Genomic DNA, 26852 nt, shown 5'->3' on the forward strand with positions numbered 1-26852 from the left:
TCCACCCCTGCAGGCCTAAGTACTCGGGGGGGGGCTTAGCCCTGTGTAAGCTTCAACCAAATTGATTGGAAAATTACATAGGGTTAATTCATGTGGAGATGGGGGGAACAAAGGGAAGGTGCATATAAACCAAGGGAGGGAGGCAATTAGGAAAACCTGATCTGATATTTTGCATTGCAAGGGCAAAGCGCAGACTTAAAATAAACTTTTAAACAAATTATCACTCACATTTGTAGATCAGGGACTGTGCTGCAATTAATCCACAAACCTCACTGCAAAAGCTGAAGTTGTTCGCCCTGCAAAGAGTGACTCAACAGCTAAGTGCCCCAAACCAGCAGTGACTTGGAAGCTTGGTTCCATTCTCTTCTTCTGCACAGCACTGATTTGCAGCTTATCCTGCTCCTCCTTCCAGAGCTCCTGCTCAGTTTGTACATCAGAGTTTAGAATGCTGGAAGGCCGAGTCACTGCTGGAATAGGGAACAATGGGAGCTAAGCTGCTAAGTCACTAATGGGAGGTGAAGCAGAGCTGTTGAGTCACTGCTAGGAGGAGGCGGTATTAAAGCAGAGCTCTGTCTAAAAGGGGAAGTTCTGCTTGGTTGCACCCTTCCCCCCTCCACTGCTACATTTGGCACTTTTTGGTGGGAAGGGGGGGAGTGGGGAAACCTGGTTTTGACACGTACCCGCTCCCACTTCCAGTCAGATGCGCCACACGATTTAAGCTGGAAGGTCAAACCCACTCCTTCTCCCACAGTCTTCTGGGACACATCACAGGTCCCAGAAGACTACAGGGCCATTCACAAGGTGCAGCGTAGCTCACACATGCGCAGTAGTAAACCTGTTGTGAAGCCACAAGGCTTTACTTCCTGTTTCCCTTACTTGCTATGCCGATGCCTGCACCCGAAGCCAATTGAATAATTGGCTCAGGTGAGATTATCGCTGGATCCCCGAACAGGTAAGGGTCCTTATATTAAAAGTCAGCAGGTACAGTATTTGTAGCTGCTGACTTAATTTTTGAGCCTGGAGCTCCTCTTTAAACAGCTGTATCACTGTTGTAGAAAAAGGGGGGGAGGGGTGAGCTGAGCTGAGCTTCTGGGTCCCTGCTAAGAGGGGGGACAGGATGGATAAGCTGAGTTGCTGAGTCACTGTTGAGCAGGGAAAACAGAGTGAGCTTAGCTGCCGAGTCATTGCTGGGAGGGGGAACAAAGGAAGCTGAGCTACTGAGCCCCAACTTGGAGAGGCAGCAGGTGAGCTGAGCTGCTGAGTGGGCAACTTGGAGGACTTTAGTGCTTCTTAAGTGAATTAGAGAATTATTTGCTCCACAAAGTGTACAGCTACAAAGTGTCAGTGAGGGTTTTTGTTAAAGCTCATTTACTGCTTGTTAAGAAAATGTAAATACTTGATTGTCCATAAACTGGCCACAGTGCATAATCAGTAAATCATAAAACGTCTGTAAAATTGGTGTAGACAAGAATGTAGTAAGCAGAACAGTGATGTGCAATGACAGACAACTGACTGGTGACATCAAACAGCTGTCAGGAACTATGGAAGCAAGCTTTGCGGTAAAAAAATAGTCTTTCGAATTCCATAAAGAAAAATGACTCATCAATATGATTAAGTTTATCTCGAAAACATTTGAGAGCCGTTTACCTCACCTAGTCAGGAGAGCCATACATTAATTTGAATAATGAAGACAATTAAATTTAAGTATATTCTGTATTAGAATCAGATGCATTACTTCTTTGCTGTTCCTGCAATACCCACATTTAACAACTTACTAAACAGTTTAAAAGGCAACTGCAGTCTAACACATAAAGAGACGGTAAATTAGAAAAAAAAAACATAGGCAAAAGGTAGGTGGTATCAGCACTCCATCCAAGATAAATTCTTTGGTGCTCAACACAAACAGGTATTAGAGGCACCTAAAGAGCTTTATTGTACCGTTTCCAAGAGTCACAACCCCATTACTCAAGGCCTTGAGACCTGTTGCTTTATATAAAGTAGGTAAAATAAGTATTGAACATGTCACCATTGTTTAGGTAAATATATTTGTGAAGGTACTATTGACATTCAATTTTCACCACGTCAGTAACAACCCATGCAATCCATACATACAAAGAATCAAAACACATAAGTTCAGAAATTAAGTTATGTGTAATACAATGGCATGACACAGGGAAAAAGTATTGAACACACTAACTCAAAAGTATTTAATACTTGGTAAAAAATCCTTTGTTGGTAACGACAGCTTCAAGACGCCTCCTGTATGGATAAACTAGTCGCATGCATTGCCCAGGTGTGATTTTGGCCTATTCTTCCACACGAACAGTCTTTAATTCTTGAAGGTTCCATGGGCCTCTTCTATGAACTGTGATCTTTAGTGCTTTCCATAGATTTTCTATTGGATTCAAGTCAGGTGATTGGGTGGGCCATTCTACAAGGATTATTTCCTTTCTTTGAAACCAATTAAGAGTTTCCTTGGCTATGTGTTTGGGATCATTGTCTTGCTGAAATGTCCATCCTTGTTTCATCTTCATCATCCAGCAGATTTTTGTCAAGAATGTCCTGGTATATATTTTTCCATTCATCCTTCGTTCAATGACATGAAGTTTGCCAGTACCGTTGCTGAAAAACAGCCCCACACCATGATGTTCTCACCTCCAAACTTCACTGTTGGTATGGTGTTTTTGAGGTGATGTGCATTGCCATTTGACCTCCAATTATGGTGTGTATTATGGCATCTAAAGAGTTCAATTTTGGTCTCATCTGACCAAACTATATTATCCCAGAATTTCACAGGCTTGTCTAAATGTTGTGCAGCAAACTTTAAACAAGCTTCAACATGCCTTTTCTTCAGCAATGGAGTCTTGCATGGTGAGCATGCATACTGCCCATGGAGGTTGAATTGCATTACTTAGTGTTTTCCTTGAAACAATTGTACCTGCTAATTCCAGGTCTTTCTGAAGCTCTCCATAAGTGGTCCTTGGCTTTTAGACAACTCTTCTGATAATTCTTTTCACTCCTCTGTCAGAAAACTTGCGTGGAGCACCTGGTCATGACCCAACAGTGCTCACTGGAACATTCAGAAGTTTAGAAATTCTTCTGTAACAAATGGCATCAGTATGTTTTGCAACAATAAGGTTGTGAAGGTCTTGAGAGAGCTCTTTGCTTTTACCCATCATGAGATGTTTCTTGTGTGACACCTTGGTAATAAGACACCTTTTTATAGGCCATCGGTTGAGACTGAACCAGCTGATATTAGTTTGCACTGGCAAGGGGCAGGATCGCACAAAATGAAGCAGCAGACATAAATGACACTTAGTGCTCTTAATTGAGAAAAGTGCACACTATTGAGGGATATGCTTTGTTTATATTTCATGTCAGAGGTTTACAACCACTTTAAGTGTAACTTCCAGGTATTTATTACCTTCCACAGAGATCACAGTACTTCTCCTTCCAGTGGCTTGGTGTGCGGTGCCACCGACAGTGATGAGGAGTTGAACTTGGTGGATCATACGGTTTCCTTTTTTCTTTAAACCAACTTTACTGAGATGTCACACAGACATCTTATGAAGTTCAACTGGCAGGCGCAGTGCGAGCCAGTGGATTGCCTCGTACTGTGCTGCTCTAAAAAAAAAAAAGTACTGCATGGGTCGTGTCCACACACCACGAAACGCAGTGGTGTGAACAGGGAACATAGTAGACATGGCATCTTGCCTTGTCCATACAATGGAAACACCACCCAAAATAGTCCCACTGCATCTGGCATGAACCAGCCCTTATCTTTAGTATATCCTGGTGCCTGTGCAGCTCTTGGCTGTAGTCTCTTACCTTGTGGTGTAAGGTTACAATGTTGTAGTCTGATCGGTGGGAGAGAGGAGACTGTGGAAAGGCATTCTGCCTGCAACAGACTGATGACATCATCTCAGTCTAGATGAAGTCACTAATTGGTGTTTAAAAATTGCTTATTAAAAATAAAAGTACAGCTTTTATAGAACAATTAAGGGTTTGTTAACAGTTGTGGTACAGTATAACCACGTAGCTAAGTAATTTTTTTTCGCCCCCCTCCAACCGCATCCCCTTAAAGCGGAGTTCCGCTGAAAGAAAAAAAAAACTAAAAGTCAGCAGCTATAAATACTGCAGCTGCTGACTTTTAAAATAAGGACACTTACCTGTCCAGGGTGCCCGCAATGTCCTCACCTGAGGCCAACCTGTCCCAGGTGGAGGCGTCGGCATCTTCGGTAAGTGAATCAGGAAGTGACAGCCTGTTTCCCTACTGTGCATGCACGAGTCGCGCTGCGCGTCCTGACTGGTCCCTGCTGTCTTCTGGGACCTGTGTGTGGGGGGCGGCGGAGGAGGGCCTGGACCCGGTGATCTATCGCCGGAAGTGGGAGCAAATACCTGTATTAGACAGGTATCTGCTCCCCCCTCCCCCCTGAAAGATGCCAAATGTGACACCGGAGGGGGGGGGGGACCGGATAAGTGGAAGTTCCATTTTTGGGTGCAACTCTGCCTTAAGTCACAACCCATTAGGTAAATTGGTTACGCTGCAACTGTGGTGCACCTTTTACGGGGTTAAAATAGGTGTTGAGGAGGTGACATATTGTCTCCTCGCCATCTATCAAAAACTTCAAAAAGACGATCCAACCATAAATTGCTTTTCAGAGCCGCGGCAGTGACAGGCGCATTTGTAAAAGTAGACTTATGCCCTGTACACACGGTCGGATTTTCCGACAGAAAATGTGTGATAGGACCTTGTTGTCGGAAATTCCGACCGTGTGTGGGCTCCATCACACATTTTCCATCGGAATTTCCGACACAGAAAGTTTGAGAGCTTGCTATAAAATTTTCCGACAACAAAATCCGTTGTCGGAAATTCCGATCGTGTGTACACAAATCCGGCGCACAAAGTGCCATGCATGCTCAGAATAAATTAAGAGACAAAAGCTATTGGCTACTGCCCCGTTTATAGTCCCGATGTATGTGTTTTACATCACCGCGTTTAGAACGATCGGATTTTCCGACAACTTTGTGCGACCGTGTGTATGCAGGACAAGTTTGAGTCAACATCCGTCAGAAAAATCCATGGATTTTGTTGTTGGAATGTCCGATCAATGTCCGACCGTGTGTACAGGGCATTAGACTGTTGTATATTGGGCAGATTCTTGCAGATCTGTTATTGTACTGAAAGGCGCACTTTAAGCTTACATTTAAGTACAGCCCTACTTATTTGACTCAGTCCTTTGCTGTAAGGAAACCTGGAATCTAAAACATTTTGATTGAACAGAATGGAAAGTGCTTAAAAAAAAAATTGAATGGTGAGGGATAAAAGGGAACAGATAAAACTTTCTGGACCTCATAAACGGTTTTACAGAAGCATGAGAACAAGCTTTGGATAAGGAAAAAACGCCCCAACAATAAAAACACGATAGTGGCTGCCACAGAGCGATACAAACAACTCCTTGAAGAACCTTTACAAGAAGGCCAAAAAGAGCTTTAACTGCAGCGGAGTGATTCCCGAAGTCTGCGCTCCAATTCCTGATATTTTATTAAATGCCAAGTTTTGATCACAGCTTGGAAGGGGTTTCTTTGTGTTAAACATATCCAACAATCACACATAGAAATACCTGTGGCAAGGATGATGATCTGTGGTAAATGGAACTCTGTGAGCTATACTGATGATTCTGTGAGCTCTGTATCAGTGCACAGGGCTATACAGCTTATGTAAAAGTCCCTGAACGAAGAACTGTATGAGTTGTGCCTAGCAACCAATCCGCTTCTGCAATTCACATTCTAGAGTGGGGTAGACCAAAGGGAGGGGGCTTCTTTGGGCAACGGACAGTATTTCAATTACTTCAATTATTCTAAAACAGTTGATTCTGCCAGAATTTTTTTGAACCCTTTAAATCTTAAATCTTTTTTTCTGCCGGAATTTTTTTGAACCCTGTTAAATCTTTTGCTGTGATCCCCTAATTTCCTGTTGTATACCTGTGCTGATTATTATCAGTTACATTGTTCTTAAAAGAGAGGTATTTTTTTGTCCCAGATTCATACTTACCTAGGTGGATGCAGCATCGGTCTGATGCCGCAACTGCCCCCCCGCCGCCTCTGCACTAAGAACTGAGCGATCGAACACCACGATGGCTGGGTTCTCACAGTTTCCTGAGCAGTCCCCCCCCCCCCCCCCGCGCTCACTGGAACTCTGCTCGCTGAGAAGCTGAGATGGGTATCAGTCTAGGCACCTGGCGGATCCAGACTTTATTGTAGTGATGACACAGTGCCTGGGCTGATCCAGTGACATCAGCAAAGAGCGGACTTCAGACTGCTCTCTGCTGAAAACGGATCACAAGAGTGCAAAACGAATTGCACTCCTGTGACCCATAGGGGAAGCCCAGCCAAACGAGCTCAGGCTGGACTTCTTCTTCAACTGACTCTGCGGACTGTAGAATCACACCCTCTATGGTATGAAGAGGTGAGAATTCTGTAGCCCTTACCTGTTTCTGTTGTCCTAATTCAGGTAGGGGTGAGTGAACATTGTCAGCCTAAGAATAGAAAAGTGTTAATGGCAGAGTCACCCGATCAAAATTAAAGGGGAAAAAGCCTGAAAAAAGGAAATTAAAGTGGTTCTAAAGGCTGAAGTACCTGTATGCATTCTATGCATGAAGGTAAAAAAACATTCTGTGTGCAGCATGTCCCCCCAAACGTTACCGGAGCTCCCTCTGATCCACCGATATTCATGATAGCCTCAGCTGTCCCGGGACTCTCCCTTCTCATTGGCTGAGATCACAAGGCAAGGCAATCACAGCCAGTGAGCCAAAGAGGAGAGGTAAGGATGGGTGGGGGGGCAAGCCGCGGCTCTATGTGACTTATGGATGCATAGAGTAGCAGCTTGGGAGTGAGCACACAGCGGTTCCCCAGGGGCAAGTGGTTTACTCTGGAGGCACTGCTCGAGGGGGGGGGCAGGACCCAAAAAAGAAGAGGATCAGAGCTGCTCTGTGCAAAACCACTGCACAGAGCAGGTAAGTATTACATGTTTGTTATTTAAAAAAACAAAAAACAAAATAACAAAACTTTAATACCACTTTAATATAACCATTACATCTAAGGGCTGGTAGGCTGAAATTATTTAAATTTTTGTCTTCTGGGTTTAGATACGTTTTAAGGTAAATACTGCTAAATTAACATGTTCTTAAACATAAAACATGTTCTTATCCCCTTCCCGCCGAGCGTACGCAGATGTTCAGCCTCGGCTTTCAGGGGTTATACCAGGATGATGCCCGCAGCTGCAGGCATCATCCCGGTACCGTTTTTTAGAGCCGGTGATCGGCTTTCCAGGGATAACAACCGATGCGGCTAAAAGCCGCTCGGCTGTTATCCCGGAGGAGCGGGAGGGGACGTCCCCCCTCCCGCCACTCTGAACGGCCCTCCCGTCCCACCGTCTCCTGATTGTAAACAGGGAAGCAACGTCACAACGTCACTTCCTGTTTACTCGGCTGCCAATGGCACCGGTTTTAACAGCGATCTGAATACTTTGACGTGCAAAGGAGGGATTTGGGTTTTTTTAGACCCCCGATCCCTCCTTAAAGAGTACCTGTCACCACCTATTACTGTCACAAGGGATGTTTACATTCCTTGTGACAGCAATAAAAGTGATCAAAAAAAATTTTTTTTTTTAAACACAATTTATTAATATAAAAATAAATAAAATAAATAAGAAAAACATTTTTTTTTTAAAGCGCCCCCGCCCCCGTGAGCTCACGCAGCAAAGGAAATGCATACAGAAGTGGCGCCCGCATATGTAAACGGTGTTCAAATCACACATGTGAGGTATCACCGCGATCGTCAGAGCAAGAGCAATAATTCTAGCACTAGACCTCCTCTGTAACTCTAACCTGGTAACCGTAAAAAAAATTAAAGCATCGCCTATGGAGATTTTTAAGTACTGTAGTTTGTGGCCATTCCACGAGTGCGTGCAATTATAAAGTGTGACATGTTTGGTATCTATTTACTCGGCGTAACATCATCTTTCACATTATAGAAAAAAATTGGGGTAACTTTACTGTTTCGTTTTTTTTAAATTCATGAAAGTGTCCCTTTTCCCAAAAAGTTGCGTTTAAAACACCGCTGCACAAATACTGTGTGATATAAAATATTGCAACAATCGCAATTTTGTTCTCTAGATTCTCTGCTAAAAATGTTTTATATATATATATATATATATATATATATATATATATATATATATAATGTTTGGGGGCTCTAAGTAATTTTCTAGCAAAAGATACGAATTTTAACTTGTAAACACCAAATGTCAGAAATGGGCTTAGTCATGAATGGGTTATAAACCATTCTCTAGACTTCTCTAGTTTGCAGATGAAGGATACGGGTTGCTTAACCTTGTTGCAAAGGTTTCTGGGATCATCCAGAGCCACTAAATAAAACAGAAGTCTCGCTGACTGCTTTACTCTGCAGTGACTGTCTCGGAGCTAAAATAAGTTATTATTCCACTGTCAAACACGCAAGATAAATAGGGTATTGACTGTCTTGGGTTTTCTCTCCTGACTTCTATTTATCACTGAACTCGTAATTCGTCATGGATTCTCATACTAAGGGAGACGTCCAGCACCAACAACCATACACAACACATCGTTTCATCTCATTTAAAATGCACTGGACCATAGAAGCAAGTTGGCTACAGGGACAGTGCACAGTTCTCGGCCAGATAAAATCCATTTCCTATTATAGTCATAGGAACTCAAGGAATATAAATAATCAACTGGCGAATAATGGAACATTCAATCGCTTTTAACATGGATTTTTGGTTCATGGGGTTATATAAAAGAAGCAGAGTTTGACTCGAGAACAAGATGGCAACATTACAGTCAAGTAAAAGTTGGACACAATAAGCAAGAGCTCTTCAAGGGTGTCCAAGGATTCTCTGTAAATGGTTATCTTAATATAATTTGTTGTTATTTCCAAGAGTTCAACCAGATAAAAGAGTTCTTCAAATTAACCTATGAGATCAGAGATGACCTCACAAAACTATGACAAAATTTGGCAGAAGTGGACTCATCCTAGCATACAACTTTTAGCTTCCAGAACCAGGGGCGGATCCAGAGTCTAGTCTCGGGAGGAGCACTGCCAGAAAATACTTTTTTTTTACGGGCAATTTATCAGGGCAATGGCTGGTGTTGGCGCTTTCATCATCACTGCACCATGGTTGTTATGGTGTCAGGATGATTGAAGCACATTATTTCTATTATTACATTGTAATATAAAATAAAATGGTTCAACTCACCATAATGCAGAATCAGGGAGCCCCGAGTGTGTCACTTTCCACGTCGACCTGCCTTCAGATGCAGCTTGTCACTTGCCGCATCCCTGCTACAAGCTGCGGATTGTCACTTGCCTGCCACCAGATGCTGATTGTCACTTGCCACATCACCTGCCACATGTTGCTGATTGTCACTTGCCACGTCACCTGCCACACATTGGGGATTACACTTGCCACGTCACCTGCCACGTTGCTGATTGTCACTTGCCATGTCACCTGCCACACATTGCGGATTACACTTGCCATGTCACCTGCCACATGTTGCTGATTGTCACTTGCCACATCACCTGCCACACATTGGGGATTACACTTGCCATGTCATCCACCACATGTTGCTGATTGTCACTTGCCACGTTACCTGCCACACTTTGCGGATTACACTTGCCACATCACCTGTCACATGTTGCTGATTGTAGAATCACCTGCCACATATTGCTGACTGTCACATCACCTGCCACACGTTGCTTATTTTTGTTGGCCTGCTAAGGTGCAGATTGTCAGAGTGAAGGCAGGCAGCAGAGAGATGATGTAATCTCTCTGCTTCCCATAGCTGTACAGTGAGGGCGGAACTGCAGTGATGCAAGGTGGGCAGTGAGATGATGTCAAATCTCTGCTCTCGCCCGCCGGCTCACTGACTGGCCAGTCTCTCCGCTCACACGCGGATCGGCCCACCCCCTCACTCGATGTCTGCCTTGCACGCACGCACACTCACCTGGCGACCCCCCTCACTCATCCGCCGACATGCCCACTCAGGCTCTCTCTCACCTGCAAACCCCCGCTGACTGGCCCGCCCACTTGTTAACCCGCACACTCGCCCTCCCGCCCGCTCATTCATTCGTTGACTGGCCTGCCAATCACAAATTTCTCGGAGGGGGCAATTGCCCCGTTGCCCCCCCCTGAATCCGCCCCTGTCCAGAACACATGTGAGATGTATCCAGTATAGCATAATGACAGAGAATGCGTAAGTGAAATGTACTGATCCAGGGTTTTTCAACTAGAGTTCCTCCAGAGGTAGGTAGGGCTTTCTTGAGCAATTTCTGCCTCTCAGATAAGTTCCCACTGACTCCACTGATCTTTTTAGTGATCTGTAATTCTTCCCAATGAGCACAAGTGTAAGGAGCATTCTTTCCAATGACCATCACACTAATGTATCATTAAGCGGTTATACACCACTGGACTTTCTTTTTTACACCCTGCGAGGTAAAAGCATTGTGACAGACCTAGCTGGGAGAGAGACTTTTGGAGGGGACTGTATGCTAGCCTCTTGCCGATCAATCGTGGGCATTTGGGGGAACGGTGCTCTTTGTGAGCTGTATGCCTGGGAACCCTTGAGGTGGTATTACTGTGGATTCGGGTCCTGGTCCCCCAGGACACACAGACTCTGGGGACCCTGGATTTGCCATATTGGAATAGTGGCTGAATCATAATGCTGGGACAGATACTGTTAGGAGATGCTGATGTAAATTCCAGCACCTGTCTGTCTGTTGTCTGCTAAAATGTATATTGTAAATAAGTCTCTAGTATGGGATCTGAGAGTCATTAGATCCCCATTGTTGTTTGTGTTAATTACCTCTGCTATTGTGTGAAGAAGAGTCTATGTTTATTGTGATAATGTTGATTGGATTTTCTGAACTACAAGATGGCCAGTCTGGCCTAAAGGTCATGTCTGAGTCATCTAGGCTAAAGGGATTAGTTAATTAGCTCATGTTAATTAGGTTAATTAGATTACAGCTGTATTGTTAGAGTAATATGAGCAGGAGGTCTGCACCTCCTCTTTTTTTGTATAAATAAGACTGTATTCCTGTCAATAAAGATAGATTCCTGTTTGAACTTACATACAGCCTGCCTGGTGTTTGTTCTGAGCTATCACAACTGGGTTAGAACGGCACAGAGCTGTAGTTCTAGTCCCGGAGCATTGGATGACCGAACCATCAGACGTTGCGATCTGATTCAATAGCTGCAGAGGAGTGTCGGGAGAGTGGAACCGAGCGAGCAAGGGGCTCGTTACAGGCATATTGTGCTAGTATGCATCGCCTTATTACAGGCAAACCTATACGTAAAAGTAATGTGTGGAACTTTACTTCTACTATAAGCTGTAGATATAGTCATTTTAAGCAGGGGTTCCCTGAGACCAGAAAGTTATTTCAAGGGTTGCTCTGAGTTGAAAAGGTTGAGAATGGCTGTACTAATCCAAGAAAATTAAATATATGAAATATGTGAATGTCCAATATTGCATAGTGTCTCATAAAGGCTTCACTGCATTAAACATTGTTTGATGTTTTTTTGTACATGTATGCTAAACTTAAAAAAAAAGAAGATTCCTTAAACCCTTTCCGTCGAGTATCCATCTATCTATATACATACATACACATAATAAAATTATATATATATATATTTATTATCTCTATCTAGATAGAGATATTATATTATATATTATATATTATATATATATATATATATATATATATATATATATATATATATATATATATATATATATACATATATACACACACACATATACAGTGGGGACAGAAAGTATTCAGACCCCCTTACATTTTTCACTCTTTGTTATATTGCAGCCATTTGCTAAATGCATTTAAGTTAATTTTTTTCCTAATTAATGTATACACAGCACCCCATATTGACAAAAAAACAGAGAATTGTTGACATTTTTGCAGATTTATTAAAAAAGAAAAAGTGAAACATCACATGGTCCTAAGTATTCAGACCCTTTGCTGTGACACTCATATATTTAACTCAGGTGCTGTCCATTTCTTCTGATCATCCTTGAGATGATCAGAAGAAATTACTCATTACTCATGCATAATTATGATATTATGAGTTGTACTTGGCCACATTGCATTTTTCTGCATTTTTCTGCATGAGATACTTTTATTTGGGTGATTAATGAAAATTTGTTGTATATATTACTCATGCATAATTATGACATTATGAGTGGAAATATTGAATTTATCTCTTTCACATCTATTTGGCTTGTGTAGGCATTTGTTTGCCTATATTTTATCACACAATGTTGCAGTTTAACAATGATTATCTCTTTTGTGTCAGAACCACCTTGGTGGTAATAGGTAGGAAACAAGTGTGAATTAATACGGGGTTAATTTTCTCCATGTGCTTTCCATTTGGAAGCATGGGATATACCTGTGGGGTAACATCCACCTGTGTTGAGATTTTGAATAAAAGAGGGAGGTGTTTGTAGAATGTTCACACAAAGCCATACAGCCTGAGGAAGAGCAGGGATGCTCGCTACTGTATACAATAGCTGCTATTAATGTACATGATCTGATAATTTTGATGACCTGAAGATTCAGTAAAGTATATTTGCATTGGAGAACATGTCCCTTCGTTATGTTTTAATGGATATTGGTGGAAGACAGGGAGTCCACCCTGACATCGTTCCAGCTCAACAACCAGGATAAAGAAACGGCAGTAACCCACTCAAAGTATGAATATATATATATATATATATATATATATATATCCTCATACAAGTGGGTCTTTGTGTTATACTGTATGCTTTATTTTGTTTGTGCTGAAAGTGTTCTGCACAGTGCGCTTCAAACACACAGACCGAGTCGTCAATGACAGCTCCAGGTCTCATAATAACGACTGGGAAGTGGAAGGCCTGGTTCCCAACCACCTAAGCCTCTGATCTTCTGGCTATCGCAGTGATCAGTCACTGTACAGCCCACCTCTGTGTTATTTTCTCCTCTTGAATGGGGAGAAAGATGCATAGTATTTTTTCTCCTTGCTGGAGGAGAAAAGTGTAAACAAAAAAAGTGTGTGTATATGCAGTTACCTTTGTTTTTCCTCCTCATGGGTGAAAGCAGGTAACTGCAATTACACATAGAAAAGAATAGAGTGCAACATGTTTGCATAATATTGCACCTCTCTGGATAGCCCCTGCATGTCACCACATAGCACAGTGCACCACACTGCTGTGCAGCGACATGAATGAAGAGTCACTTTATGCCCTTCACATAAATTTGAACCCACAAAAAGCACAACAAAATAAAAGGGAGCTATGTGATGCAATAAAACGCGCATCACACCACCCCCTGTTGCACAGCTCTGCAGTCCAAAACGGCTCCTGCCCAAATATTAAACTGCTGCAATTTAGTGTGTGGGTTAGTGAGAACAAGGTCCTAAAAAAATAAAGATAAAACATCGAGATCAGGGTCATGGACAGAGTCAAAGGTCAAGGTCAAATGTCAGGTTACTGTATTTTAAGTTGGAAAAAAAAACACATTTTCAATTTAGTATCCATGTCAGTGTGTTTTAGCCAGGATAAAAAAGCAAAATGTGCACTATTGTTTTTCTGCCCTACTATGGGTACAAATTACATACACATATGTGGTATTGCTATGACAATAAGGAGCAGGAGAATTTATTTTGTTTTTTTTTTTGGTGGTATGGTATGGTAATAGCAAGAAATATATAACCACAGATTACAATGAATTTTTACTATTTTGTGCCGGTTTTCTTTTAATAATAAAAAAAAAATATTTGGATATATCCATTACCATTTACCACCAAATGAAAGCTCAATTTGTGCTGAAAAAAACAAACAAAAAAAAAACATGATATAATGTACCTGGATACACTAGTACACAAGTATTTGCAATCATGGTGTGTAATGCCCTGTACACACGGTCGGACATTGATCGGACATTCCGACAACAAAATCCATTGATTTTTTCCGACGGATGTTGGCTCGAACTTGTCTTGCATACACACGGTCACACAAAGTTGTCCGAAAATCCGATCGTTCTGAACGTGGTGATGTAAAACACGTACATCGGGACTATAAACGGGGCAGTAGCCAATAGCTTTCGTTTCTTCGTTTATTCTGAGCATGCGTGGCACTTTGTGTGTTGGATTTGTGTACACACGATTGGAATTTCCGACAACGGATTTTGATGTCGCGACAACGGATTTTGTTGTCGGAAAATGTTATAGCAAGCTCTCAAACTTTGTGTGTCGGAAATTCCCATGGAAAATGTGTAATGGGGCCTACACACGGTCAGAATTTCCGACAACAAGGTCCTATCACACATTTTCCATCGGAAAATCCTATCGTGTGTACAGGGCATAACTGTTTCACCAACACATGTCAAAGTTGAAAAACTGTGTTCAGGCGTTAAGATTTATTTTAACCTCCATCATGAAGGGGTTAATCTTTGTCGGCACTATAGGGTAATGGTGGACATTGATGAGGTGTCTGACCTTCCACTTACTACTAAAACTCACCATCACAATCTCTTCAACCAAGGACATAGGAACAAAATTGAAAGATTCATAGCCCCCATTTAACTAAAACAAAACATAAGTGGGCAGAGATTTTCTACATGAGATTCTAACATCAGCCAAAATGTAGAATATGTAGTCACAAAAATGGTAGATCTGCAATCAGACATTGTACTAGCACCCTCCGTTAGTCTTCAATAACCTGTTACAGTAATAGCGTAGGGAGTCTTAATATGACTAATAGGCGCCAGAAACGATAGTGCGCTCAATAATTCACAAAGACCTGATCTTACATGCCCCCTCCTCTGAAATAAAATTCTATATGAGGACATAGGGGTGTGGCCTTAGTCAGCTATGCCAGCATAGAGCACTGTAGAGTGAGGGCAGGGAGAAGCTGTTTTCCTGACCGATAAAAGGTATTTGAAAGTGAATATAAATACAAGAACATCAATTTAACATACTGCAGCTCATCAGTCCTTGGATGTTGTGCCTACAATCATTTTCTTTTTTCAGTTTATTTTCTTTTTTTACCGGATGATCCTACCAGTAACACACTTCCTGTTCTAGGGTGACAACATTTACTACACTGTATCTATAGAGGAGCAGCATTTCCCCCTTGGACAAGAAGTGTTTTAGGACTGCAGAACACCTCCCCCCTTTCCTATCTCGATAACATACATAGAGGTGTTCTGTGCTCCACAGAGCCAACAGGGCTAAACTGTAAGGTTTGTACTGAATTCTAGACAAGGTTTATTGAAATGCCTTTTTTTGAGGCTGAAAACATCAGAATCCACGCTGGAATGAGAAGTGATTCATTCATATCTCTGTCAAAATGAGATGTGATCACATTCAGGTCTCTTCTCATCCCAACATGGATTCGCTGATATCTCAGTTTTTAGCCTCAAAGTAGACATTTAGGCTGGGTTCACACTATTGCGAATTGGATTGTGGGTTTCTCCGCATCCAATTCGTATGTCAATGGAGCCGGTTCACACAGCTCCGGGATGGCTGCAGAGCAGATTGCACAGGATTCCTGTGGGTCTTCTGGTCCGTTTCAGGTCCAAATTCAGCCAAAAATTCGGACCAGAATCGGACCTGAAATGGTGAACAGTGACGCACTGGACCCCTGCTGTGAGCTGTGCTGCTCTGCACGGGGGTGTGAACCCAGCCTCAAAAGAATCTCTCCAAGATAAGGTACCAACCTTACAGTTGAGCCCTGAAGAAAGAGCAGCTATTGCCCGAAATGCGTTGTGTGTATTTTCTTCAATAAATGTTTATCAATTTTAAGCTATTTGTTTTCAACAGGCCCTCCAAACTTTATACCCAAAACCTGCATCAGAACGGTCTAGGGATAATATCATTTTTCTGACATTTGTTACTGCAGGCCCTAACTGAGAAGAAAGGGTAAAACTCATTTCAGCAGCTGAGTTCTAAAACATTTTAATGTGGTCACTGATCCCTAGAAAATATGTCTGGGTGGCTGCTAGACTTTCATGGTTCTGTCTTTGAAATGGCTCCTTCTCAGAGAATTGCAGTACAAGAGATCAAGAGGAAGACACCTATTTTGTTACACTACACTATAAGCACAGGTGGTATATAGAGATACAAGTTTACCTTGGCATGTTCGCTCATCAGTCAGTAACTTGTAGCCTTTCTGGCAGCTGCATTCAAAGCTCCCAACAGTATTACGACAGAAATGGTCACAGCCGCCGTTGTTGACCAGGCATTCATCAATATCTGAAAGAAGGGGAAAATAAATTACCGGTAGTATATTTTCAATTATGGATGCAAGGAACTGTTCAACTAAAAACGTTACTTTACTATCAGTTTTAGATCATTTCCCCAATGCCAGACTGAGCAGGACTGACTTGACTGAGTACTTGACTTGACTTGAAACTTCCCTCCCACAGTCCTATCTTCCTGCCCTCAGTTTTTTCTTGATGGACTATAGTCAGGGGTGTGTATCATTACAGATATCCTGTGCTGAATGAATCATGATGGTTCCCATTACCTTCCTTCCTTACTGCCCCACCAATTACTGGTTTATAACAATCCAAATCACTGACCATGAAATTGCATAGAAATCAGGGGTTCTGACTTTATTGTGACTCTTTCCAAATCAGAGCCTCGGCCAGGCAATTAACATTTTCAGAAGGTGTTCAACAATGGCAGACTGCATTTTCTCTCATTACAGGTTTCCTTTAAAGTCACAGTCCACCTTTTGGAAAAAAAAAAACAAAAAAAAACAAATGCACCCACACTGAAAAAAAAAAAAGTGCATTTCTTGATTTTTTGCATCCCGCAGAGTACTGCAACCACAATCTGTGCATCACGGGTGCAATGGATAGGCTCCAGCAGACTCTTTCTCTGACCATTATGGGGCTGGAGGAACTTCTCTATGGACTACGAGTGGTCACTACACTTGGTCTCCATAGAGATCTAGGATTCTCTCTGCCAGGGTAGCAGGTGAGTCTTGTGGTCTTTCAATCACAGATCTATGTGAATGATCTGTAAATGGATAACAGGGGTAAAGCAAAAGGTAATGGAATGCAGTGGATATAAGAACCCTTTGATTCAGGTAAAGGATTGAGGGTGTTTGAGTGGGCAGGAGAATGTGACCATATTTCATGTTACACCCTAACTATGGTTATAACATGAAACATGGTCAGAAAGGTGAACTTTAGCCATATATAAAGCGGAATCCCAGGCAAACCGCTAAATACATCGATTAAATGGACATGTCGTCGGTTTTAACTGCCAAAGTATTTCTATTTCTGTCTATACTGTTCTGAGAGTTGCACAGTTCTGCCACACAACACAGTCCTGCCTGGCAGAGAAGAAGTAACACTTACAAGTCTTGTCCTTCCACCACTCTGGAACTGGAGAGTGATGAAGAAGCAGCAGATTGATGAACTCATCTCTCTTTTTTCTCCTACCATCGGCATTACACACCTGAGCACTGCAGCACAATTGTTTGGTCCCTTGCTTTACTTCTCCCTCCCCCAGTTTGAGCTCTACTGTACAGTTGTTAAAGTAGATACCAGGTCCAATTCAGGCACTAACACTGCTTGCACAAAAAATACATTTAATCATGAATTATAAATACAGTGCTGCATCAATATATGTGTTTTATATCTGTCTGGAGTTCAGGTTTAAGCTGCAGAGAAACACTGATGGGCAGAGATGAGAATTTCTGACCGTCATAGACTTTCATAGGGTGTACCCAGAACACCATATTAATGTCAAGGATATTCTCAGCTATGCAGCCTGGTGTACCCAACCAGCTTTAAATCAGAACTAAACTCCCTGGTTACATCTTGCTGGTCGTTATTTTCTCTCAGAGTGACAAGTTTTTAGCCTCCTGATTGGCCGATGGGGGGTGACATCATTGCGTACATGTGCACGGCATGTGCAGAGTACATTCAGCAGAAAACTGCCAACAGGCAGGTAGAGTTTGTTCTATGGCAGATAATAGACATGGGGGGGGTTTATTTACTAAAGGCAAATCCACTTTGCACTACAAGTGCACTGCGAGTACACTTGGAAGTGCAGTCGCTGTAGATCTGAGAGGGACATGCAAGGAAAATAAAAAACAGCATTTTTGCTTGCACATGATTGGATGATAAAAATCAGCAGAGCTTCCCCTCGTTTCGATCTTCCCCTCAGATCTAAAGAGACTGCACTTCCAAGTGCACTTGTAGTGCAAAGTGGATTTGCCTTTAGTAAATCGACTCCATAGCATGTCTTTTTATAGTCTTTTCTGCAATAAAGAGCTGCCTGCTCAGTTTTCCAAAAGTTAGGTTTAGTTCCACTTTAAGATGAAAAAAGAACACGTTTGGCCACTAACATGTCCCATGATGTAGTTTGGTGGTACATTTTTTAGTCTGCTAGAGCATTCCTTTAGGTCTGTCCTATTGTATGAACGATGCGTTAATGAACAGGAAAGAACATTGCACTTCAAGCAAATATCCAACCTATTGTTTTCTTTTGCTCTAATTCCCACAGAGAGATTTTAAAGAGTGGTCTACTATTTACAATAAAAACAGCATATTTTTTCCCTGCCAACTGATGTGTAATATCTCAAATTAAAGCCAGCTGAGTGATCTTGTGCTCGGTGAGAGAACTCTACAGCTGGCAGTTAAAGTCTTCTGGTTTTGTCATTCATAATGAGAATAAAGCTCAGGCAAATCAATCAACGCTGCCTCGGAGGGTTGTGGAACTAAAAGTCCCAGCAGGTTTCCTATATTAGATTACCAGAACATCAGGGCATGCTGGGAGTTGTGGAACAAGGGCAGCAATATGACTGCTGTGTGCAGTTCTGAACATTTACATATAAGGATATATAAATATACTTTGTGTGCCCCAAATGCCTTTGCAAACCCAGATATTACTTGGTAATAGCAGCAGTAACACCATTAGTGTGCTGTACATAGTCTGTGCAGATAGCAGAGCTGTGAGAGAGACCCATCAGGCCCCACCCTCTACAGGCTTCTGGCAGAAAACTACAGGAGGGGTGGAGACAAGACCAGTCACCCTGCACAAGGAGAAAGAACCGCATTGACTGGTCATCATATTGGATTACTGCACAGATCTGGAAGAAATACACAAAACAAGTAAGAATATACCTGCATCTTGTATTTAGACTAGATTTGCTTATCTGGCTTTCACAGAGATTCTGACTCCCACTCACTCTATCAAAGATAAAAAAAAAAGTTTGGTCTGACATTGGACATTAAAGCGGTGTTCCACCAACAATTTTTTTTTTTTTAAAGACAGCAGCTGCAAACACTGTTGTTACTGACTTTTAATAAGGACACTTACCTGTCCAGGGAGCCCGCGATGTCAGCCCCCCCAAGGCCTGATCCGTCCATGAGATCAGGTGAAGGCGCCGCCATTCTAACTAAGGGAAACTGGCAGTGGAGCCTTGCGGCTTCAATGCTCGTTTCCTACTGCGCATGAGTGAGTCGCACGGTGTTTTGTGAATGGCCAGCTGTCTTCTGGGACACACACAGGTCTCATAAGACGGTGGGGGGGGGGGGGCTCACCACACAAAAAGGATATGACGTCCTGCGCCGCGGACCGGATGGATCGGAAGTACACTTAGTACTTCATAAAAATGTACGTTAGAAGAAGAAATAATTTTTTTAATATCCAAAAACGAGGGGTGGAGAGGTGGTCTTTTGTTTAAGCGCACCTCTCAAAAGTGGGTGGAACTCCGCTTTTAGGCCGGGTTCACACTATAACATGCTGCGGATCGCACAGGAGCGCTGTGCGTCCCTGTTCCCCGTTTCAGGGAAGCCTGAATTTGGCCCTGAAATGGAGCCAAAGACGCACAGCGTTTTTGTGCAGTGCGCTCAGCAGCCACCCCGGAGATATGGGAACCCTGCTCCATATAAAGCCGGTTACATTCTCCTGCTATGCGAATTAGATGCGGGGAAACCCGCATCTAATTCGCATAGGTGTGAACAGGGCCTAAAGGGATTACAATTCTCCTGTAAGCAAATGAAGTTGGATGAAGCTAAATCATAAATAAGACTGTAAGCACCCATTTGTTGTCATCTACACCAAGTTGTCCATCTACCTCAGGGGTGCCCAACATGTGTCCCGCGACCTCCTGCTTTGGGATGGCGGGTTGGCAAGCCCAGATGGCGGGTTGCCAAACTTTCATCCCAGAGCATCAGGCTGGGTTCACACTGCAGCACTCTACGGCTCACAGCAGGAGTCCGGTGTGTCCCCATTCACTATTTTAGGTCAGATTTCAGCCTGAATTTTTGGCTGAATTTGGACCTGAAATGGACCAAACGACGCACAGGACTCCTGTGCAATTCGCACCGGAGCCGCTCCGAGATGTGTGCACAGGATCCATAGAGAGCAGGTCACAATCTCCTGCTATGCAAATTAGATGCGGGGAAGCACACATCCAATTCGCAATAGTGTGAATGAAGCCGGCGGCAGAGGAAGCAAGCAACTTTGGAGCAGAGCAGCATAAGCTGATGCTTCCTCTATAGCACAAGCTCCTGTCACAGGCAGAGTGATAACAAACACACTCTGCCTGGGACAGCAAGGGCCAGCAATACCTGAATGGAAGACTGTTATTAAAGGTAATTACTAAAATCACAGTGTATATATATATATGGGTATATCTGTGCAGTGGTTACTGGGCTGCTTTCAAACTGATCCGCAGGTGCAACGTAGTGCTCCTGTGGGTTACCTGCACTGAGTCTTAGACTTCTGTTATTACCTGCGGGTTTGGTGCGCTTTCAGAAAGAAATTTAAAAAAATTTAAATCGCCGTAATTGCCTTTTATTTTTCTATTCTTCTTTTCACTTCCTGGTTCTCCTCCCGTGGGAGTAGGCGTGTTTCTAGCCTCTCCCAGACTCCTGGGAGTTAGTCTCAGGCTTCCCAGGATGCCACTGAGCATGTGCGGGAACAAGCGGTGAATGCTGGGAGCACAGCATTCACCACATCCAGGAAATAAATGCTTGTGGGCTTCAAATGCCCACAATGAAGATGGAAACCGCCTGCAGTGAATAATATAAGTTATTCTTTCCGACAAAATCTGACACAGGCGGACATATTACACACAATATGTGAGTATGTAATGCTGAGAAGAAAAGTTTGTGAATGAACTCAAAAAAAAAAAAAAACCATAGATAGGTGGACCCCCGCTTTAAGGTTGGGCACCCGTGATCTACTGTATGGCTCTCAGTACAAACCATTTTGAAACCAAGAAAGTGAAGAGTGTGGGAAAGTTAGTACTCCTGGTAAAGCGGAGCTCCACCCAAAAAGGCAAGCCCTGCTTGTTTGCTTCCTCCCCCCTTCGTTGCCACATTTGGCACCTTTCGGGGGGGGGTCAAGCAGATACCTGTCAAAACCAGGTAACCGCTCCCACTTCCGGGTAAGATCGCCACACAAATTTCAGGCCCCTCCTCCTTCCCCCCGCTGCCTTCTGGGAGACACAGAAGACAGCGGACCACTCAGAAAGAGCAGCGCGACTCACGCACGCGCTGTAGGAAACAGCCTGTGAAGCCGCAAGGCTTTACTTCCCGTTTCCCTTAGTGAAGATGCCAGCGCCTGCACCCACAGCAGATGGACGAATCGGCTAGGGGTGCCGACATTGCTGGATACCTTGACAGGAAAGTGGCCTTATATTAAAAGTCAGCAGCTACATTATTTGTAGCTGCTGACTTTTGATTTTCTTGTTTACAGGCACTCCGCTTTAGCTTTTTATTGCCACCTGTGTCCCTACTTGGGAGATTTTTCCCCACTTCATGTAAAGAGAGGAAGAGTTAGGATATCTCTTCAAAGGTGACAGAGACAGAATACATTATAGTACGTTGTGAAAAGCTTAAAGTGAAATTCCAGCATTCCCTTTAGTCTTGTCGTTATAAGGGCTCCTTTCCTGTACTGAAATTCTTTACCCAGATTTCACAGCACACTGTGACCTTCTCACAAAGTGCATAAAAAAAATCAGTATGTCAGATAGAGCCTGTCCCATAGGAGTAATTTAAAGAGGAACCCCACTGTTGTTGAGAAAAAAAAACATTCCCCTCTGGGTGATTTATGTACATTACAAGGATTTTAGCAAACTTTGTTGCAGATTCCTACCTTTTGCTGTTCTGAAGAATTCCCTTTGTGTTTGTCTGAGTCCATGCGCCCAGTGAATCTAATGTGAGTGGTTTCATAATTATCAATCAGCTGCTGCACCTGCAGGGCATTAATGAGGAAAATTGCTGGGCCTGCATCTCTTTAGAAGTAATTTCCTATTGGGAGTATTATATTTTTGTTGCAGGGGATGCCTGAAATCTGACTTGTATCTTAGTGCAGACTTCTGGGAAAATCAATGAGACAATCACACAAGCAGAAAATGATGTTTCTGGGGGGGTGTCCTGTACACATTCTGTGTACAGAACACCTCCAGGTAGCCATATTGCATTGCAATTTACAGAAAATTACAGAGCTGCAGATTGAAAAGGAACGGTACTTTGTAATAGTATTCAATTACACAATGACTTGTGTCTCAATTTTATATGCTATATTATCATTTATTTTTTATTTGCTATTTTTTCCCACAAAAGCGGAGTTATCCTTTAAGCAGAATAAACTTTATTTTTAAGAACTTCTGACAATGTTTTTTTGGCTGCGTATACCTTTCTGTCCCAGTAACACACAGCCCATTTCTTGTGTGCGGGTCACAAGGCTAGGAGTGAAGAAAACACCCCTATTGGCTTCAAAGACAGAAATAAAAACCTGACCTTTTTAATTCATCTCCTGCACAAGCATACATTAAAATGTATGTCTAGGCAACACCCAAATTTAAATCAAACCTTCATCTCCCCATCTCGATCATGTCCCAATCTCCTGAAATAGCCTTTCTTACTCCCTGTGTCATCATCATCATCACCAGGTTCTAAATTTCTTCTAGGAGCAAGTGCTGTGGGGGGTCTGTTTCTTCTGCTGCAGGCAAGCCTCCAGATCTCCCAAAGAGGCCTTTACCTACACATAGGGGGGTGATTTACTAAGAAAAAGACACTGCGCCAGTTCATACATTCATTTGTGCGCCGGGAAAATCATTAATTGAATGTGTGAACACATTGAAGCGCAAATAACTTTAACAAATACCTGAATATGTAAACTGCAACTGGCGCTAGGGTAACTACGGTTTTCTCATTGATAATAGCACACTCCCAATACAATTGGTTAATTTCATCTCATTGGATGTGTCTTGTTAGGCATCTAGTAGGTGTACTCAGTTAATTAACCCTTTTGATGCTAATCTCATTCCTATCACTTCCAATATATATTTGAAATGTGTTTTTTTCTTTTTTTACCCAAATCTTTCAATACATTACAAAGAACAGAGAAGTGTTTCTAAACCCAATAAATTAATATTTTCAGATCTTGATCTTTAAAAGGTGACCATACACTGCAATCAGTTAGCTCTTAAATCAATTAGATTTAGTTTAAGAGCCTGTTTTATTTCCTATATTTTGAATAAATTGTTCAAGTGCATCTTCCTATTACCTATTTTGCCTAAATATCAAGTTGTACAATATCGAGATTGGCCAATCAGATTGCATAGTGCATGATCATCTTAAGTGCCAAATTTGGAATGCAGCTGTACCATGACTCACTTGTATTTTCCTAATGATATTTCTTGGGCATTATACAAGGCAAAACCACCTTTTTTCAAGACATGATAGAGTGATCAGGAAATTTTAAAACTACGGATCTCCAGCTGTTGCGGAACTACACATCCCATGAGGCATTGTAAAACTCTGACATTCACAGACATGACTAGGCATGATGGGAATTGTAGTTCTTGGACAACTGGAGGGCCGTAGTTTGAAGACCCCTGTGCTAGACCATTATTATGCCTTCAGAATTGGGAGTGTGGCATCTACCCAACTTCTCTCTGCTGGTGGACACAAGAACCTACATCGATTATATATATATATATATATATATATATATATATATACACACACACACATATACATACACACACTGAAGCAGGAAGCAATATACATTGGCCCGGAAGTGAACCTGTACACAGGAAGTAGGTGTGTGTTTTGAGGCCAAATCATTTAGACATACACACATGACCCACACAGAAACCACCCCATGTAAAAATAAACAAAAAATTATCTTATTTTGCAAATAAGGATCACCTCTTCCTCAAAGAACAGTGAGTGGGGCATGGTGGTGGGAAGAAATTAGCAGCAGTACAAGCAACTTCTTGTAGGGGCGTGATGTCATTCCTGTGTGCTGGCCACCGCTTTTGGGAACCAGATATGCGCCACAGGTACATACCTCAGCGCACACAGCAGTTGCGCATCTCGCATACACAGCGGTCGTGCATCTAGATGTATTTGGCCCATCTAGCTGCAGGAACGCAATTTTTTTTTTCCCAGGACTGGACTAACAAATGTTTATAGTGAAAGGCAACTGGTGTTTTCTATTAAACAAGGTCTAAATGGGCCATTGACATGCATCACAGTTGAACTTAGGAATATGTCTTTGGAGTTAGGATTTCATTTAGTTTAACTTTCTTATTTTTGCTTGGGGATAGAGTGCAGAGGGATTAGAAGTCTTGTCTCTTTTTGGGGATGTCTGCACCCCCGATAGGCTGAAGACACCTCCCAAATTTTACATTTCTCCTTCATATTTATTCACTTCCTGTCACATAGCCAACAGGAAGTTAGGGTAAAACCCTACCAATGTCTTTCCTTGGGGACACACAGGTCAATGTAAATAGTTTCCCTATAAGGTAAATTGCACTGTAACATTTTGCTGTGTACACCCCAAATTATTAGGTATCTTGGACTTTGGGGTTTATTTACTAAAGGCAAATCCACTTTGCACTACAAGTGCACTTGGAAGTGCAGTTCCTGAAGATCCGAGGGGGACATGCAAGGAAAATAAAAAAAACAGCATCTTTGCTTCTATGTGATTGGATGATAAAATCACCTGTGCTTCCCCTCAGATCTTTGCCTTTAATAAACCCCAAAATACCTAATAATTTGGGGTGTACACAACAAAGTGCTAGAGTGCAATTTGCCTAATGGGGACACTAGTTAGATTGACCTTTGTGTCCCCAAGGAAAGACATTGGTAGGGTTTTACCCTCACTTCCTGTTTGGCTATGTGACAGGAAGTAAAGCCAATTTTCAGAAAAGGGACACAAAGCCCAACCTAAAAAGGACAAGCAGGGGTTCTAACACTTACTTGGTTTCCCTCAATGGCCCACAATTAGAATAGGCTTGTCTTGAGCTAGATTTTAGCTCAGTGCTCTAAATCAGTGGTTCTCAACCCTGTCCTCAAGTACCCCCAACAGGCCATGTTTGCAGGTTTACCTTCATCTTGCACAGGTGCTTTAAATCAGAGTCAATGGCTTGGTATTTTGGACAGCTATTTTAGCTAAGATAAATTCCCAAAACATGTCCTGTCGGGGGGGTACTTGAGGACTGAGGCTGAGAACCACTGCGCTAAAATGGAAAATTAAATACTTATCTCTCTGTAATTTTCCTTTCCTGGTGCCTATCCATGGCAGCATACACACAATCCATGCACATGCTACCATGAAGGCACCAGGAAAGTAGCTTTTAGATAAATCACACCTTTTTTTGTTTTGCCATGCCAATCAGCCTAGTTAAGCTGCAGCTGGGAAATTTGTTGCATGAAACTTGTTTGGGGGGGGGGGGGTGTAAATGCAGTGTAAAATGCAGTAAAATACAAATTTTATTGGTCAACAGGACTTGGAAAAGAGCAAGGAAAGAAAAAAAAAACACATGCATGTTAATTTGACACACTAACTAACTACACTAACAGAATATGGTTTTGAGGTCTGACCATTTTGCAGAGGAAATTAAGAGTTAAAAGGACTGCGCCCACAAATGGACAGTCTCTTAAGGATTTAAACATTTAGTAGTCACAACAGCTTGAGGAGGATTTTGCAAAATAATGCAGCACAGACAATTAAAATCAAGGTGAAACTAACAACCTACAAACAACACACACTGACATCAAAAATATTTCAGTGAAAAATATCCCCCCCCCCCCAAAAAAAAATACTTGCTCTAAAACACATCTGTTTTGCAAAAACAAACAACATACAAAGAGAAAATACATGTGTTACAGACTCTATAAGGACACACACACACACACACACACACACACACACACACACACACACACACACACACACACACACACACACACACACACACACACACACACACACACACACACACGCAATCTTGCCTCTTTTCAGGGCAAAGTAAAGAATGCTATCTGCAAGCTTTATATAACAGGTTTGTGTGCTAATGAGGCAATTGAAAACACATGCACAGTCCACACAAAATGCAAGTTCACCCAATGTAGAGACAGAACTTCAAAGTGGGTACACCTGTTAAGGTTGCCCTTAAATTACTAACCCAAAAAACACACTCTCTGAGCATGCCCATAAAAATCCAAGTGCTGTTCACACACAAAAAGCAACAAAAAAAAAACAAAGTCCCTGAGCATGCCCAGAACAACGCAAATGCAGCTAGCACAAAATAAGCCACCCCCTGTCCAAAATTAAGCACATCATCCAGCATGCTACAAAATTACAGATGGGACAAACACCCCCCAGTCCTAACATGGGCACAAAATCAAATACCACTGCAGTCTATGGGAACTGACTTGTTAATTTTGCTAGTCCCCACTTGGCTGCCTTATATTCCAGTTATTGGCCTTAAAATGGGTAT

General features: G+C 42.4%; 1 protein-coding gene across 4 annotated transcripts in view; it reads right to left on the reverse strand.

Moving 5' to 3' along the window:
- The window catches only part of SCUBE1 (signal peptide, CUB domain and EGF like domain containing 1), a 461934-nt gene that overhangs the window by 74645 nt on the left and 360437 nt on the right, over positions 1 to 26852 (reverse strand). For all 4 annotated transcript variants that reach the window (XM_073621953.1, XM_073621951.1, XM_073621952.1 and 1 more), the window contains one exon: positions 16217 to 16339. In XM_073621953.1, the coding sequence (XP_073478054.1) occupies positions 16217 to 16339 (123 nt within the window). The remainder of the gene's footprint in view (positions 1 to 16216; positions 16340 to 26852) is intronic.

Source organism: Aquarana catesbeiana, linkage group LG03 (genome assembly GCF_042186555.1).
Source record: "Aquarana catesbeiana isolate 2022-GZ linkage group LG03, ASM4218655v1, whole genome shotgun sequence".
NCBI classification, from domain to species: Eukaryota; Metazoa; Chordata; class Amphibia; order Anura; family Ranidae; genus Aquarana; species Aquarana catesbeiana.